Genomic DNA, 18,587 nt, shown 5'->3' with positions numbered 1-18,587 from the left:
CATTATAATTCCCTGAAGAACAACCAATTCAGTCTTCTGCATTTCTTGATCAGAATACTGAGACCATCGAATTCAGCCAAGTCACCAAACTAGACTGTATTCTCTCTTACTTTTATTGTGGATTCTACAGTCTGTTGTGTGTGTGTGTGAGTCAGTGCTAATTTAATTATTTTGCTTAGATCAGTTTAAGTATAATAATGCTAACCTATTTCTTTGTTAAACTCAAGAAAACATGCCCTCTTGGTTCTTTTATGATCATAGCGCTATAATAATTAAGTACTCACTTAATTGGCAATAATAACCTTTTCAAAAAATCTGTTGTGATCAAGTGAAGAGTGGGCAAACAGGGGAACTCTTTGACCTTTCAACCCTTCCTCACCAGGCTGTAATAATAAATTATGAAGAGTAAATGGCAGGTTTTTGTACAAGATAAGTGTTCATGAACTTTTGAGCAAAATATTAGATTGGATAGTGGAAACGGAGAGTAGTAATGAATGGGTCATTTTCAGGTTGGCAGAATGTAATGAATGGGGTGCCGTAAGGATCAATGCCTCAGATGTTTACAATCTATATTAATATCAGGAGGACAAAAAGGCCATAATTCAACTAATAAGAGTGAAGCTTCATCACTGAGCCTGAAAGCAGTTTGTGAGCCTAAGTGGTCAAACAGTTGGACCCTTGTGCAATGTTTTGTCTGCTGCCAATTAAGTGGCCATTAAGTGCCAGGACCATGTCCTATTAAGGATGGCAGGATTGATGCTGAAAAATTGTTTTCCCTCATTGAAGTCTAGAACTAGGGGCATAAAGATGAAGGGATGGCCATTTCAGCCTGAAATGAGGAGAAATTTCTTCACTCAGAGGTTGTGAAACTGTTGAATTATCTAGAGCTTGCAGGGACTATTGTTGTGTATATTCAAGGCTGGGATCAATAGAAATTTGGAGATTGGACATGAAAAGTGGATTTGAGGTCAAGGGTCAGCTACGATTTATAAAATGGTGGAGCAGGCTTAAGGGGCCAAATTGACGACTTCAGCTTCTAATTATTTTTTATGCTTGCTAATGGATAATCAGAGGAAACATGCTTCTATTAGTGGCCAAAAAAGGAAATCTTGTGGAGGCTAAAAAATGTGACTGAGATCAATCAGTCAAAGATCAGTGATGGGTAAAATCTTGGAATCCTTAATCAGGATAAAACATCTGTGGGTATTTGGGGAGGTTTGAGAACAGCCAACACGGATTTATAAAAGACAGATTGTGCTTAACTAAATCTAATTGATTATTTTATGAAGTAGCAGAGAAGGTTGATGAAGGCAATGCAGTGGAGTTCATGTATAAGGATGTTTAGAAAGCATTGGGTGGATTGGCCATGCTAAATTGCCCTTTAGTATCAGGGAGACTTGTTAGGGTAAATGCGTGGGGTTATGGGGATAGGGCATGGGTGGGATTGTGACTGGTGCAGACTCGATAGGCCGAATGGCCTCCTTCTGCATTGTAGGGATTCTATGATTCTAACAAGGTACCGCATAAAGGGCTTGTTAACAAAATTGAAGCTTATGGAATCGGGGCTGGTCAGTGCGCAATTAGATTTTAAAAATTGACTTAAAGGCAAAAGGTAGAGGTTGTTTTTCAGACCAGAGTAGTAATAAATAGTAGTTTTAACCAAGGATCAGTGCTAGGACCATTCCTTTATTCACTGAGTATAAAGACTTGAATCTTGGAAAGCTGAGAAAAATCTCAAAATTTGCCGATGGTACCAAACTTGGAGGATTCCACAAATTGCCTGCAACAGGACGTAGATAAACAAAATGGGCAGAGAAGTGCAGATGGGATTTAATACAGATAAATATGAAGTGATGTATTTTTGCAGAAGGGTGAAGAGAGGTAATTTCAGGATAAATTTTACAGGGTGTGGTGTGGGGGGAGGGGTGGTGGTGTGCGCATATTTCTCACTTCCATCCCTCCTCAGTGGAAAAGTCAGTCTTTGAAAAAAATTGCAGCAAAAATATTCTGGCGATGACCTTAAATGAGATAATTGTCAGGCTTGGACTTCTCAGGTCTCAAGAGTTGGCAGCGGCTGAGTAGTCCCAGCATTACTAGAACTCAATAGTGACAACTCCTGGGGCTACAATCAGTCCAAAGAAGGAAGACATAGGTGAATCCAGGGTTTTTGGTTGGAACCACATCGGGTTTGGGGAGGGATTTGAATGCTGTAGCAGTTAACATAAGTGGTTAATATTTTTGGGGTTGTTCCCAAAGGGCACAGGGCACTCCCAAAGTAACGCATATTATTGTGCCGGGGAAGAAACAGGCCCTTAGCTGACCATCAATTGTCCAGTTAAGGACCTCAATAGGCTTTATTTCATGGAGGGCTACTGGGATTTGAGCATTTTTGTTCATTTGTGCTCTTATTTTGAGCGGCATGTTGGCACAATGATTAGCACTGGTGCCTCACAGTGCCAGGGACCTGAGTTCGATTCCCAATTTCTTGAGTCACTGTCTGTGTGGAGTTGTAAATTCTATGTTCTGTAGATTTCTCTCCGTGTCTCCGGTTTCGTCCCACAGTTCAAACATGTGCGGGTTAGGTGGACTGGCCATGCTAAATTGCCCCTCGGTGGCAGGGGGTCTAGCTAGGTTAAATGCATGGGGTTATGGGGATAGGGTCTGGGTGGGATTGTGGTCAGTGCAGACTCGATGGGCCGAATGGCCTCCTTCTGAACTGTAGGATTCTATGATTCTAATGCAAATGTAACAATTCTAGTCAAAATGATGTAGAAGTATCATTTTCTTTCTATTTATAATATCAAAGAAAGTAATTTTCATAACATCAAATGATTTCCGGCACTGTTGGATAAAGTTACTGAGACGGGAGATGGGGAGGGGAGCTTTGGGTATGTGTTCGAACAGTGTTGCCTTTGTTGTGTGTATGGGAAATTTCATCTGGGACTGTCTCCTGCCATATCATTCAGTATATCAATTACTTCAATGTTTTTTGTTGAAACAGAGCTGATGTCGCTGTTAAGTGTTATATTTTGTGTTGTTTTCAAGGTTGGATTACCTGCATGCACGTTGCCTTTTTGCCTTTCCACAATTATATTTCTGCTGATGACCACCAATAATAAAGCCATCTGTAAAGTGAGTCTATCTGAAGTGACCTACCCTGAGAAGAACATAAGAATTTATCAAGAGATGAAGAGAATGGAACAAAATAAATGAAGAGAACATGGCGCAAAAAAATCCTCAAATAGAACTGTGTACAAGATATATATCCATGCAATGCTTCATTTTTAATTAGTTAATTATATAACCTGCGTTTTGTATAAATGCCTCAAATATCCTGATCTTTCCACAGATGAAATATGCTCCTTTTAAAAAATATCATATCATTGAAATTATGATGCATACATCATTGCCCATGATTTGAACTGCTTGTGTTCTACTACAGAAAATGGAAATTCATTGATGGCATATATCTGAAGTTAAATACCTCTATGGGTATGCAGGACTGTGTGACACAGTGAAAGAAATTGGATATCCATGGCACCATAGCTTGCATTTAACGCACAAGATATCCCCAGGCACTTAAAGAGGTATAATCAGAAAAAACAAATGGGTTCTAGGTCAATGGAGGAATTAGCCTATGAAGGCCTAGTCAAAGCAGTAAGTTTTAACATGAGTCTTTCGGCAGGAGTGGAGTTGGAAAGACAGAACCTTGTCCCAAAATGGGTAACAAATGATGAAGATGCAAGTTACACAATTTCAAATTATTTGAGCTTGGAAGTACAGCAAAATAGTAAGCTGAGATACAAGGAAGCTATAAGTTTAAAGCTAATATTGTAACTGTAACGAAAGCTTGACGATTTTCTGGAGTAGCATAACTCTGTGTTCTGAGCTTTGTTGAATTTACAGCATGAGTCAGTACCTTCAGGAGAGTCAAAGAACAAACAAAGAACAAAGAACAATACAGCACAGGAACAGGCCCTTCGGCCCTCCAAGCCCACGCCGCTCCCCGGTCCAGGATTGAATCCTGAATCCAGGATCCCCTCCCAATTTTCCAGCCTATCTACATACCAATATCCTATCCACCGAGCTGTCCCTCACAGCTACGATGCTTAACTCTTTGTTTACCTATTAACTCACCCCCACCCCCCCATTCCAGACCATGTGATCTCCAGGGAGAGGCGAAAACCCAGAGTGAAAACCCCAGGGCCAATATGGGGAAAAAAAATCTGGGAAATTCCTCTCCGACCCCCTGAGGCGATCGAAACGAGTCCAGGAGATCACACTGGCCCTGATCGGAAAATGCTTCCCAACCCTAGTCATTTCCACTTCCACGAACACCATATGAATTCCCTGCCCCCGAGACAGGTTCCCAACTATCTGCAGTCTCGCTCTGTACTGGCACTAGCAAGATGATCATAGAATGAAGCCTTGAAACGAGAAACAAGGAACAATTAGCCCGCGCCGCTCCCTGGTCCAAACTAGACCAGTCTTTTGTATCCCTCCATTCCCACTCCGTTCATTTAGCTGTCTAGATAAGTCTTAAACGTTCCCAGTGTGTCCGCCTCCACCACCTTGCCCGGCAACACATTCCAGGCCCCCACGACCCTCTGTGTAAAATATGTCCTTCTGATATCTGTGTTAAACCTCCCCCCCTTCACCTTGAACCTATGACCCCTCGTGAACGTCACCACCGACCCGGGGAAAAGCTTCCCACCGTTCACCCTATCTATGCCTTTCATAATTTTATACACCTCTATTAAGTCTCCCCTCATCCTCCGTCTTTCCAAGGAGAACAACCCCAGTTTCCCCAATCTCTCCTCATAACCAAGCCCCTCCATACCAGGCAACATCCTGGTAAACCTCCTCTGTACTCTCTCCAAAGCCTCCACGTCCTTCTGGTAGTGTGGCGACCAGAACTGGACGCAGTATTCCAAATGCGGCCGAACCAACGTTCTATACATCTGCAACATCAGACCCCAACTCTTATACTCTATGCCCCGTCCTATAAAGGCAAGCATGCCATATGCCTTCTTCACCACCTTCTCCACCTGTGACGTCACCTTCAAAGATCTGTGGACTTGCACACCCAGGTCCCTCTGCGTCTCTACACCCTTTATGGTTCTTCCATTTATCGTGTAGCTCCTCCCTACATTATTCCCACCAAAATGCATCACTTCGCATTTATCAGGATTGAACTCCATCTGCCATTTCCTTGCCCAAATTTCCAGCCTATCTATATCCTTCTGTAGCCTCTGACAATGTTCCTCACTATCTGCAAGTCCTGCCAGTTTTGTGTCGTCCGCAAACTTACTGATCACCCCAGTTACTCCTTCTTCCAGATCATTTATATAAATCACAAACAGCAGAGGTCCCAATACAGAGCCCTGCGGTACACCACTAGTCACAGGCCTCCAGCCGGAAAAAGACCCTTCCACTACCACCCTCTGTCTTCTATGACCAAGCCAGTTCTCCACCCATCGAGCCACCTCCCCCTTTATCCCATGAGATCCAACCTTTTTCACTAGCCTACCATGAGGGACTTTGTCGGTGAGAAAACTGGAGAAGGAAACAATCTTCTGTGCCTTTTATTAAAATCACAATCAATAGCTGGGTTAATTATTTTACCCTTCACCTGTTAAAGAGTTTGTGTCAGAAATTCACATGTAATCCATCTACGTTTAAAGTGTATTTATTAGTGTCATAAGTAGGCTTACATTAACCCTGCAATAAAATTACTGTGAAAATCCTCTAGTCACCATATTCCAGCACCTGTTCAGGAACACTGAGGGAGAATTTAGCATGGCCAATGAACCTGACCTATTAACTAAAGATGACATTCTTTTAGTTCATAATTGGAACCACCTAGTAGTTATGGTGCAAACGAATAATGTAAATGTTGAGAGCTCAAACTCCCCTCTGGTAAATTGTGAACATGTATTTATTAAATCTGGCCATCCATTGATTAACAATGGGAAGTTACCATATAAATTCCAACTGGTGCATTAATGTCCTCCAGGGAAGGGAATCTGCATTCCCTATCTGCTCTGGAATATCTGTGACCCTAATCCCACAATATAGAGTGGATTTGATGCACTCAAATAAACATTACATTACATGGTTTGCCATATCCCAAAATAAATGAAAGCATTCTGCCGTTTTGTCTCTAGATATTGAAATAGTGCTCAGCCAATTGACAAGTTGCTGCATAGTCAGCAGAAACCCTGATAATTTATTCATCAGCTTTTGCTAAATTCCATAGCTGGAAGTGAGTTGAATATTAAAGAGGACAGTCTTTTCTGGCCTACCAACTGACCAGGCCCAGGAATACCATTATTTTTTATCCAAGGGGATTCCTTACTATAGGCCCACTTTATGGTCAGACCTGACAGTTGAAAGTAGGCCTCTGCAGGCCTTTATACTCCTGGGAGCTGTCAATGGACACAAAAACTGTAAAATGATTTCTTTGTAACCATCTCAGCTCACTTGGAAACATTTTCCTGGTTTTTGATGTTGTCTGCACCAGTAGAAAGTAAAATAAACAGCTTTTTTTTTACACTCCCCTCCAACAGGTTTGGAATCTCATAAAATGTTGTGCGTGGCCTGTCAGCTGTCTACCACCCACCCCTGATCTGTCTCCCATTTCTTAGGGCATGGTGGAGGAATTGGGTGACTTGTCTGTCCTTGGGCCTATTGAGTTTTATTTATTTATTAGTCACAAGTAGGCTTACATTAACACTGCAATGAAGTTACTGTGAAAATCCTCTAGTACCACATTCCAGCGCCTGTTCGGGTACACTGAGGGAGAATTTAGCATGGCCAATCCACCTAATGCGCACATCTGTGGATTCTGGGAGGAAACCGGAGCACCTGGAGGAAACCCACGCAGAAACAGGGAGAACATGCAGATTCCACACACACACTGAGCCAAGCCGGGAATTGAATCCGGGTCCCTGACACTGTGAGGCAACAGTGCTGACCACGGTGCCGCCCCCAAGGCCCTCAAGAGGCTAAGTAATGACCAGTTAAATGTCTCACCCCACCCCACCGCAGAGGGTGGCCTGCTCCCAAGAGGTAGCCCAGCATGGGCTGCTGCTAAACAAGGGGGCATATACCAACAGAGACACTTTAGAATTGTACCCTTTATTTCATATTACCACTCTGCTTCCTTTCAACCAAAATGATTTACTTCGCACTTCTCTGCATTAAATTTCATCTCTAACTTGTCCACCCATTCCACCAACCTATGTTTTTTTAAAGTTTAACACTATCCTCCTAACAGTTCACAATACTTTCAAGTTTTGTGTCATCTGCAAATTTTGAAATTGCGCCCTGCACACCAAAGTCTAGATTAATATATATCAAGAGAAGCAGGGGTCCCAACACCACTCCCCCCTCCTCCCCGCCCAGAAACTCCATTAAACCTTCCTCCAGTCAGGTTAAATCGATTAAGGGTTTCCCAATCAAATGTGCAGAACTGCTTTCACTGTCAGAAAGAATGGGCAATTGGCAGGAATATCTTTGATAGAGGCAGAAATGAATCTAGCTGCTGAATGTCTTCTACATGCAGTTCATATCAGATAGAGTTCACAGGATAACATGAAAGCACCAAATTTGAAGTCTCTCAATTCCGAATAGTATCAGCTGGTGCAGCCTTCCTAGGCAAAAACAAGCAAGTGTAACTGATAGGTTTTTTACTATACAATTGCTGCAAGCAAAGGATATAAGGTACACCTACATGAATGAAGGAGGTAAGAATATAACAAGATTTTCACATACCTCCAATACGAAAAACATTCTTCTCATAGTGTTAAACTTTAAAAAAACATAGTCAGGTTGGTGGAATGGGTGGACAAGTTAGAGATGAAATTTCTATAGTTACGTAAGTTGAACAGACAAATGCAACAAGATAGAATGCCTGACCCAGTCTCGCTTAACAAGATGGATCACGTGGACATTGATCTAATTCACAGCCAACCCAATTTTCCATTTAATAAATTGAATGGCAAAAAAACCCTCAGGAGTGTTAACTCATAAAAATCACGTCTACAGTTCAACTCTGCCATACGAATCAACCAAGATTTTCAGTATCTTTGTTACACCAGTAGATGGCACAAATGTGTCATGTAATCCTTAAATGTTATTAAGGAGAAAAAACTTCTGAAATTTATAACATTTCATGAAACGTTATCGTATACAATGTATTATAGTTGCACTGATATAAAAATAAAAAATATATACTTACAACTTTAAAAGTGTAAACAGCTACAACATAAAATGCAATGCTACACATTCTAACAACATGCAATAATTTTTTTTTATTCTCGCATGGGATATCATAATCATTGGCACAGCCAATATTTATTGCTCATCTGTAGTTGCCCTTGGGAAGCTGGTGGTGAACCACCTTCCTCAACCGCTGCAGTCTATCTGGTGAAGGTATGCCTATCATGAGCTCCTACTGTAACTTTGGTGGAATGTGCCCGAAGAATCAGAAAAGTTTTCAAAATGGTGGCCTTAGAACAGTTTTCACCTGCCATGAACAAGGCCATCAGTGTGAGGAACGTGGGGCTAGGAAATCCCCACATTGGGAGATCCAGTTTTCCCCATCTCCAGAGGGCGTAGACATTCCTTGCTGACAATTGGTGAAAGTGGGGCTGACATGGGGTTCTCGCCCAAGATGGAACCCAGAACCCGTGAAGAGAGTGATACTTTTCAAAAATTATAAAGGGGCACTGTTCACAAGTATAACTTCTGCTCAGGGCACCACATACAGAATAATGATAACACATATAAGTGACACATAAATGTGTTTCAATATGATTTTTGATATCAAGAATGAAAGGAAGCTGTGCCCCTTGAAAACATTTGACTTTACTTGTGTACAAAAAAAATAATAAAAATGTAAAGTACAATTATAGATTGAGCACTGCTAGCACGTGTCCAATCCGGAAGAATGTTAAATCGCACGTGATGATGTGAGGTGCATATCCTGACATTATGCCAAAATGGATAACCTCGCATTTATCACAAACTCCATCTTCCAGATTCTGGCCCATTCCCCTAGCCTGTCAATATCCACTTGTAAACTTTTTGTCTCCACATCACAGCCTGTTCTCCCGCCTATTTTCGTGTCATCAGCAAATTTCGCTGTTACACTATGTTCCTGCTTGTAGATCATTGATATAGATTATAAATAGTTGTGGTCCAAGAACTAGCCATGTGGGACCCCACTAGTTACATGTCAGGCACACGAGGACAGACACTGTGGAAAGATACAACCATTGCCATGTACCCACAATAGTGGTGGAGAGGACCATTGGGTTGCCGAAGATAAAGTTCAGAAGTCTCCATCAATCCGGAAGCGTCCTACAATAACAGCTTGAGCAAGTGTCACTCAAAGTAGTTGTCTGATGTGCTCTTCACAATCTCATTGTCCCTAAGGGGAGCCTCTTGAGCTGCAGGATGCTAATCCTGGAGTAGCTGCCTCAGACATAGATACCGATGAACATATGTGGGGGTAGGGCCTGGGTGGGATTGTGGTCGGTGCAGACTCGATGGGCCGAATGGCCTCCTTCTGCACTGTAGGGTTTCTATGATCCCTTGGCATCAGGACATCCATCCTTCCTGGTTGCTGCTTCCTCCAGGGTTCTTGAGGCAATCATTGGGGCTTGCAAGCTGTCGGAGTTCCCCTCCTGCCAGCTGTGGCCTCCTGCCCTCCCTCATCGACTACTCTCACCGAATGCGGACATGATTCACAGTAGCTGCCACTAATATTGTGAGTTTTTAATTAAGAGTTGGGCAGGACTGGCATTCGTGGCTGTTTCCGGTTCTTACCAAGCGTGAAATTCGACCTGTAAAGTTTCATCATGCATACTGTCCTCCCTCTACAGATCATCTCTATGTTTGTGGAGGCATGTATTAACACTGAAACAGAGAAACTAGAAGCAAGAATAGGCCATTCGGCCCTTAGAGCCTGCTCCGCTATTCATTTTGATCATGGCTGATCATCAAATTCAATATCCTGATCCTGCCATCTCGCCAAATCCCTTTAGCCCCAAGAGCTATATCTAATTCCTTTTTGAAATCACGCAACATTTTGGCTTCAACTACTTTCTGTGGTAGTGAATCCCACAGATTCACCACTCTCTGGGTGAAGAAATTTCTCCTCACCTCAGTTCTAAAAGGTTTATCCCTTTTCCTCAAACTATGACCCCTAGTTCTGGACACCCCCACCATCGGGAACACTCTTTCTGAATCTACCCTGTCTAATCTTTTTAGAATTTTATAAGTTTCTATGAGATCCTCTCTCACTCTTCTAAACTCCAGTGAATATTACCCTAACTGGCTTAATCTCTCCTCATATAACAGACCTGCCATCCCAGGAATCAGTTAAATCTTTGCTGCACTCCCTCAATAGCAAGGATAGCCTTGTTCAGATCAGGACACCAAAACTGTACACAATGCTCCAGGTGTGACGTCACCAATACCTTATACAATTGCAGTAAAACATCCCCATTCATATACTCACATCCTCTCGCTATAAAGGCCAACATACCATTTGCCTTCTTTACTGCCTGCTGTACCTGCACGCTTACTTTCAGCAACTGATGCATGAAGACACCAAAGTCTTGCTGAGTATCCACCTCTCTCAATTTACACCCGTTCAAGCAATAATCTGTCTTCCTATTATTGCTACCAAAGTGGATAACCTCACATTTATCCACATTAAACTGCATCTGCTATGCACATGCCCACACACCCAGCCTGTCCAAATCACGCTGAAGCATCTCTGCATCCTCCTCACAGCTCACCCTCCCACCCAACTTTGTATCATCTGCAAATTTGGAGATAATCCATTTGGCCCCTTCTTCCAAATCATTAATATATAACATGAACAGTTGGGGTCCTAGCAGAGGTCCCTGCGGAACCCCACTCGTCATTGCCTGCCAATTGTAAAAAGACCCATTTATGCCAACTCTTTGCTTCCTATCTGCTAACTAGCTTTCTATCCATCTCAATACACTACCCGCAATCCCATGCATTTTAACTTTACATAGTAGCATATTGACCTTATTGAGAGCCTTCTGAAAATCCAAATAAATCACATCCGCTGGTTCTCCTTGGTCAACTCAACTAGTTACATCCACAAAGAATTCAAATAGAATTCCACTTTACAGCAGCTTCTAATCTAACATCAAAATCAACGGCAAGGACTAGTGAACCATCGACCAATATGTCTGCCCTTTGCCCAAAAGTGAACGTTTTTCCACCTGACTGAACATCTGTAATAGAATTTGATTATTAAGGGCTCGGTTCTGGAATAGCACCACTACAAAAATTTCATTTTTTAGCAATTTAATTTAGCAATTACAACAACAACCCTCTTTTACCCCCATTTTACAACAGAAATATTGGGTATATTTTAATTCATGACAAGATCATATACCACTGCATACCCAATGTAATCAGTTCTTTCAGCTTGCTGTGCATGAAGGTATTGAACTTCACAACGAACAAACTGAATTTCAAAATGTGATTCCAAATAATGATTTTTTTAAAATCAAATGTCATAAAAGGAATTCAGTGTCCTTGGTCATTGGCTTTGTTCAGGACCATTTATCAGTTAGACCTTTTTTGAGTTATCAACTTTCCAAATTGTCTAGTTTGCAAGTATGGATGTTTCATCAATGAAATGTACTAAAATGACACACATAAAGCCAGCACCAATCAGGACTGGATTTGAGAATTTTGGTGGCAAAGCTCCACCCAATTTTCTCCTTATAAGAAAGAAATGACTTGCATTTAGTTAGCTCCTTTCACAACCTTAGAACATCTCAGACATTTACAGCCAACTAATTAATTTTGAAATGTAGTCACTGTTGTAGGAAATGGCAGCCAGTGCAACAATACCTTTAATATTTCACCTGAAAGGTGGTTCCTCACCAGTGCAGCATTCCTTCAGAACTACTATGAAGAGTTAATTAGATGTCATGCTCGAGTCTCTGGAATGGAACTTGTACCCCCCCCCGCCCCCCTTCCCCATCGTCTGACTCATGTAGGGGTTCAAATTATCCCAGAAGGATTCAGCCATCAGAATCGGAAGTTCCATGCCAGCAATTTAAATTTGTCACTGTGTGCCCAACAAGTACTTACGTGAGCTGTTAGACATAATCGCTAATTGTTGGCCCGGTGTTCTGATTCAGAACAAGGTCATTTTTTAAAATTTATTCTTTCATGGAATGTGAGCATCACTGGCCAGCCCAGCCTTTATTGCCCAATGCTTATTGCCCATGGGAAACTGGTAGTGAGCTGCCTTCCTGAACTGTTTCAGTACTGTAAGAAAGGGAGTTCTAGGATTTTGACCCAGTGACAGTGGAAGAACAGCAATATTGTTCCAAGACAAGATCGTACGTGGCTTGGAGTGGAATGTGTAGATGATCTGCTGCCTTTGTCCTTCAAAGTGATAGATGTTGCAGTTTTTGAAGGTACCATCAAATGAGCCTCAGTGAGTTGCTGCAGTACTTTGTGTTGATGCTGACACTCTACATCGATGGTGGAATGTTTAAGGTGGTGAATGGAGTGCCAATCATGCAGCCTGCTTTATCCTGGATAGTGTTATTTTTGTCTTGTTGGAGCTGCACTCATCCAGACAAATGGAGAGTATTCCATCACACTCCTGACTTGTGTCTTGAACGGAGTGGACAGTCTTTGAGAATCAGGGATGAGTTACTCTCCACCTAATTTCCCTCCTCTGACCTGCTCATGCAGCTACAGTATTTATATGGCTGGTCCAGTTCAGTTTCTGGTCAATTGTAACCCCTCCAGATATTGATAGTTGGGAATTCAGCAATCATAATGCCTTTGAATGTCAAGGGCAAATGGTTGGATTCTCTCTTGTTGGAGATGGTCCTTGCCTGGCACTTGTGTGGCACTGTTGACAACAAATTCCATCACTTTGTTGATGATCGAGACTAGACTGATAGGGCAGTAATTGGCTGGCTTGGATTTGTCCTGTGGACAAAACATACCTGCACAATTTTCCACATCGATGTGTAAATACCCCTGTTGTAGCTGTACTGGAACAGCTTGGCTCGGGGTGCAGCTAGTTCTGGAGCACAAGTCTTCAGTACGATTGCTGGAATGTTGTCAGGGGCCCATAGCCTTTAGCATCCAGTGACCTCAGTTGTCTCTTGTTATCATGTTGAATTAATCAAATTGACTTGAGGGCTGACATCTGTATTGCTAGGGAATTCATGCCACATTAGATTTAAACACAATCAATTCCCACTTATCCTCACAGAGCTCATCATTAGCTACTGCTCAGTGATATCACCCAGATAGTCACCACTGCCTTGGTTGGTTGGGTGGGAGGCAGGTTGAGGAGAAAGAGAGGCCTATGCATTCACAGAACAGGATGGTAAAGGGGGAGTTTCTGCAACCTGGCCACTGAAATCGCCAGCAAAGAGGTCACTGAAATTGATGGGGTGGAGGAAGTCGCTGGAATTAAGGGAAAGTAGGAGATGGGGCCTTTGCTAGAAGAGGGAGAATGAGCAAAAGGGAATTGGGAAAAGAGTGAGACTGGGGAATGGAGGTGACGGTAGAGAGGAAGCCCACATTTCCTGCAGTACCCAGAGCAGCAGCAACAATGCTGTGAATAGAAGCACAGAGAAAGCAGTAAGTCAGTGAAGGGGTGAGTAAAACCCAGGGACCTTACTGTGTATAAATAGCAAAACATTGTTCCTCACTTGCCCATCAGTGAAAACAAATGGCAAGAAGGGTTCTCACTGCAAGAAACAAGGAGCAGAATTCTTCCCAAAAATTTCTAAATGTTACAAGAATGGAGTGATCCACACCAGTGTTTTGGGCAGGTGTCGCACTGCAATCATCCCACACTAAGTCACTATTTTGATTGGAGAGTTGGGAGTTCCACGCTGGGTACTGGGCAGGGGGTGGGAGGGGGCGCCATTTCACAAGGGTGCCCCACCCCTATCCCACAGTACACTGAGAGACCCCCTCCCTCACCCCACGGACATCAGACACCTCCTCATCCTCCACTGCTCCCCAACACAGGTCGCCAGCATCAGGGCCCTCCCAATGGGTTCCACCCGCATAGCCCCAAAAATGCCCATTAGGACCCTCCACATGATCCACCTTTGCATGGGTCCCCTATTTTGAGCTCCCTGCATTAACACCTGTCATAGCCCCCACACTCTTGAAACTGCCCCTGGCACACTGGTGGTGTCCAACTAGCACCACTGGTGAACCAATTGGGCCCCACCAGGTGGGCACTGCTTAATTGGCACGCCTGACCACCCCCCCACCCGGAATTTCAATAGCTTCCAAACTTCCACAGCAGGGTCATCACACCAGGTATCCGCTTGTATAGTAGTGATTCAAGTCATTATCGCATCGCGCCTGAAGGCTGGTGAATTCCATGTGCTGGGATTTGAATGGGCGCAATCCAGTTTGAGCCATTAGGAAGTGGCCATAAGACTCGCAAACTGTTTGGTGCCAGGTATGTAATGGACTTTGAAGCTTGCACAGAATTGTCCAGGCTCACTTGACTTCACGACCACACCGGTGGAGGTCCTCATCAGTGAGGCATACATATGGTCCCCACCAACAGGGACCTGTCATGACGTCCTCACTGGTGGGACCGGAGGCCATTGAAGCCTCTCAGGTGTTCAGGGGCAGGGGCAGGGGCCATTAGGCACCCTGGCAACACCCCTCCCACCCTGCTCATCTACCCTGTCCTCCATCTCCCTCTCACTCCATCCCCCTCCTCTGTCCCCTATCCTCCCACCTCTCCCCATCCCATCCTCCCACCTCTCCCCATCCCATCCTCCCACCTCTCCCCATCCCATCCTCCCACCTCTCCCCATCCCATCCTCCCACCCCTTCCCCATCCCATCCCATCCCATCCCAAACCTTCCTCTCCTCCCCTACCTCCCCCCCCTCCACCATTCCCTACCTCTCCCCTCCACCATGCCCACCTCCCCATCTATCCTCTCCTCCTCCTGCATTCTCTACTCCACACTATGTCTGAATACCCCGTCCCTCTCCCTCCATCCCCTTGATGGCCTCCTGTCTGTTTCCTCTCCAGCGCATGCTCAGTCTCACGCGTCACGTGGCAGGGTTGTGACCTTTGGTCCCGTGACTTTGCAGAGCGGCCGCTGGCGCTTGGATCCGCGGCTCGCGATGGCGGAGGCGGTGCGGCCGCGAAAAGCTCGGCCGGCAACAAAGGTAAAAGGCCTCGGAGAAGCAGGGGAGAGTCCCGCTGTGCGGGGGCAGGCATCGTTAATGGCGGTTGTTAAGGCAGTCGTTGCCCCGGGAATAGCTGTCAGGAATGGAGAGGGGGAGAATAGCTCTGTCTGCATCAAGTGTTGGGCTTTATCGCAGCTTGTCTGTTATCTCCCTACAAATAATCATGTATTTTCCTTCCCCGGAGTCTCACACTTTACTGACTATTGATAGCAGTCCTACTCCAGGTAAAAATCTCTGTACTTAAAGAAAAATGGCACATATTTGGCAATTAAACTGTTAAGTGATTTAATTTCACAAGTAGTCCTCATCAAATTTAATTTTTCGCCACAAATATCCATTGTTTACATATGAAACATGTTCGAATTCGCAAAGAAATACACAATTCCCCATTTCCCTGAAAACGCAAACCACTGGTGATTTGTCCCTTCGATGAAACGGAAACTTGTGACCACAACGCAGAATGTTATGCCCCAATGATGGTGAATAAACAAGGAAAGTGAAACTGATGTCTGTGAGACTATATTAAAAGCGGGCTAACTTGTAATGTTTTATTGGATTTTCAGGACAAAAAGAAAAAAGTTACCACAGAAATAAAAAAAAAGGAAAGTTCAATGAAGCCGAAGTCAGACCAGGAACCGGTTTCTAGTATTGTTACAAAAGCAGGGCTCTCTTCATCCAGTTTTACAACTGTTGACAAGAGCCAAAAAGAAGAAACTCTTTTAAAACCTAATGAGGGGGGCCAAAGTGAAGATCACCAATTGCTTCCGGATTCATTGGTAGCTGCGAAGACTGTGAAAAATACTCAAGAATCTGAATCATGTATAGCAGCAGTATCCATTGCAGTTGTTGAATCTGAAATTGATTCAAAACAGCATATTGTTTTAGATAATGAACGTCAACAGATTCATGTGGATCAGACAAAAAAAATAAACACTCACCATAGCCATTACAATAATACTGTGCTCCAAAAGGTGCCTGAAATTCCAGAGGCTAATGAATTATCTTGCTGTAGTAAATCTATTGTTGGTCAAAATGAAGAAACTTTGAAGGATACTGGTGATGTTAAACCTGCTGTTTGCAGTGCTTCGGACCAAATGTTATTGCACTCTAAAAGTATTTCTTCACAGGAAGTAACAGTTGATTTGAAGGAAAAGGAGATCACGAGGGATGACAACCAAAAACCTGCTATTTTAATACTGGATGAGCATGCGAAAGGGACTATAGATATGAAACTGCATAATATCACAGCAGATCTTCCTGTACAATTGACCGTAGAGAGACTGTACCCTGATTTGCCATTGGAGTTCAAAGAAAGCCCTGGAACTGCATTCACTGAGCAGGTTTCACCCCATTGCAGGACACTGTATCCAGCAATTCCACGTGAAGTTGTCCCATTCTCAAAAGAGGAGCTGAAAGTGTTTGCGTTAGGTTCATGGCTAGAAAATGTCGATACATACACTGAAGAATTTCTTTCTGTGGCCAATCAGGATATAAATGATCTTTTTGAACTTCTTATGAACTATGGGAGATGTAGAAAACAACTTCTGCTGGCTGAGGCAGAACTGGAGACAATGATGTGTGATTATAAGAGTATCAAAAAGAGGCTGTGGACATTCAAGGAAGAGCAACTGACTATCCAGGTCAGTTTTTGTTTTTAGTTTTGCCCAGTTGATCTTATAAATACAATTAATGAGTTAGTCTTTAGTGATAAGCAGAAACAATGTTGTTTTTAGTTCTATTTATTGGCACACTATTATGGCGATCAGAACTGGATTTTGAATTGTATTTCATTCAGTTCTGATGAAAGGTCATTGTTCCAAAATGTTAATGCTCTTTCTCTCCTCCATAGTTGCTGCCTGGCCTGAGTGGGTGTTTCTAGCACTTTCTGTTTTTATTTCAGATTTTCAGAATCTGCAAGATTTTTGCTTTTGTATTAAGTTCAGTCCTTGGTCTGTCTGTTGTATTATAGTTAGAGTTGCCTGTCTGGGTGGTATAATCACCTAGTTCATGCTGATATCAATACATGGAAACATCATAAAATCTGAAGTTTATTCCTTTGCTTGGACTACAGATGTTGAGACTCGAATAATTTTCAAAACCAATGACAACATAATTGAAGCTGAATCAATAGTCACTGTTTGGAGCTCTTTTTATAAAATGACCAGGATAAGAAATGCAGCTTAGTTTGTTTTTGTGTGTCAATTTTCTGTTATTGATGTTCCAAATCATTCAGTTGCTCCATGCTGCTGTGCAGAGGGACCTGGGGGTCCTTGTGCATGAGACGCAAAAATCCAGTCTGCAGGTGCAACAGGTGATCAAGAAGGCAAATGGGATGTTGGCCTATATCGCAAGGGGGATAGAATATAACAGCAGAGATGTCTTGCTGCATCTGTACAGGGCATTGGTGAGGCCGCAGCTGGAATACTGTGTGCAGTATTGGTCCCCTTATTTGCGGAAGGATATATTGGCCTTGGAGGGAGTGCAGAGAAGGTTCACCAGGTTGATACCAGAGATGAGGGGTGTTGATTATGAGGAGAGACTGAGCAGATTGGGTTTGTATTCGTTGGAATTTAGAAGGCTGAGGGGGGATCTTATAGAGACCTATAAGATAATGAAGGGGCTGGATAGGGTAGAGAGGGAGAGATTCTTTCCACTTAGAAAGGAAACTAGAACTAGAGGGCACAGCCTCAAAATAAAGGGGGGTCAGTTTAGGACAGAGTTGAGGAGGAACTTCTTCTCTCAGAGGGTGGTGAATCTCTGGAATTCTCTGCCCACTGAAGTGGTGGAGGCTACCTCATTGAATATGTTTAAATCACGGATAGATGGATTCCTGATCGGTAAGGGAATTAGGGGTTATAGGGATCAGGCGGGTAAGTGGAACTGATCCACTTCAGATCGGCCATGATCTTATTGAATGGCGGGGCAGGCTCGAGGGGCTAGATGGCCTACTCCTGCTCCTATTTCTTATGTTCTTATTTCCAAAGCTTGGATCTGCAGTTATTATCCAGGATCTATCTGACTATTGCTTTTGTTTTGTCTCATAGTTTTCTTTAAACAAGAGTAGCAGAGGGTAACGGGTTCCCAAACTTGGGAATAATATCAAATTAAGAAATAGGCAAACTGCCCCCCTCTCAGTTCATATACTGCTGAAATGCTCATCAGTGCCTCTGATATCTCCAAACTCAACTATTCCAATGCTCTCCTGATCAATGCCCCAACCTCCCTTCCATAAACTTCAGCTGGTGCAAAACCCTGCTTACTATTTCTAAGTCCCACTTGCACACCATCCCATCCTCATTGAAGCAGCTTGGCTCCCAGCCTTC

The 18,587-nt window shown here is 43.3% G+C and overlaps 2 protein-coding genes across 5 annotated transcripts in view; both read left to right on the top strand.

Moving 5' to 3' along the window:
* Nucleotides 1-3,937, top strand: part of LOC144498440 (urea transporter 2-like) — a 28,713-nt gene extending 24,776 nt beyond the window's left edge. For both annotated transcript variants that reach the window (XM_078219551.1, XM_078219560.1), the window contains exon 9: nucleotides 3,046-3,937. In XM_078219551.1, coding sequence (XP_078075677.1) covers nucleotides 3,046-3,213 — 168 coding nt within the window. In that variant the 3' untranslated portion in view covers nucleotides 3,214-3,937. The remainder of the gene's footprint in view (nucleotides 1-3,045) is intronic.
* Nucleotides 3,938-15,158: 11,221 nt separating this feature from the next.
* The window catches only part of epg5 (ectopic P-granules autophagy protein 5 homolog (C. elegans)), a 147,460-nt gene continuing 144,031 nt past the window's right edge, over nucleotides 15,159-18,587 (top strand). For all 3 annotated transcript variants that reach the window (XM_078219496.1, XM_078219487.1, XM_078219488.1), the window contains exons 1-2: nucleotides 15,159-15,243; nucleotides 15,828-16,904. In XM_078219496.1, the coding sequence (XP_078075622.1) occupies nucleotides 15,199-15,243; nucleotides 15,828-16,904 (1,122 nt within the window). In that variant the 5' untranslated portion in view covers nucleotides 15,159-15,198. The remainder of the gene's footprint in view (nucleotides 15,244-15,827; nucleotides 16,905-18,587) is intronic.

The sequence above is a fragment of the Mustelus asterias genome, chromosome 1 (assembly GCF_964213995.1).
Source record: "Mustelus asterias chromosome 1, sMusAst1.hap1.1, whole genome shotgun sequence".
NCBI lineage: Eukaryota > Metazoa > Chordata > Chondrichthyes > Carcharhiniformes > Triakidae > Mustelus > Mustelus asterias.
This window is presented reverse-complemented; position numbering and strand designations above follow the sequence as displayed.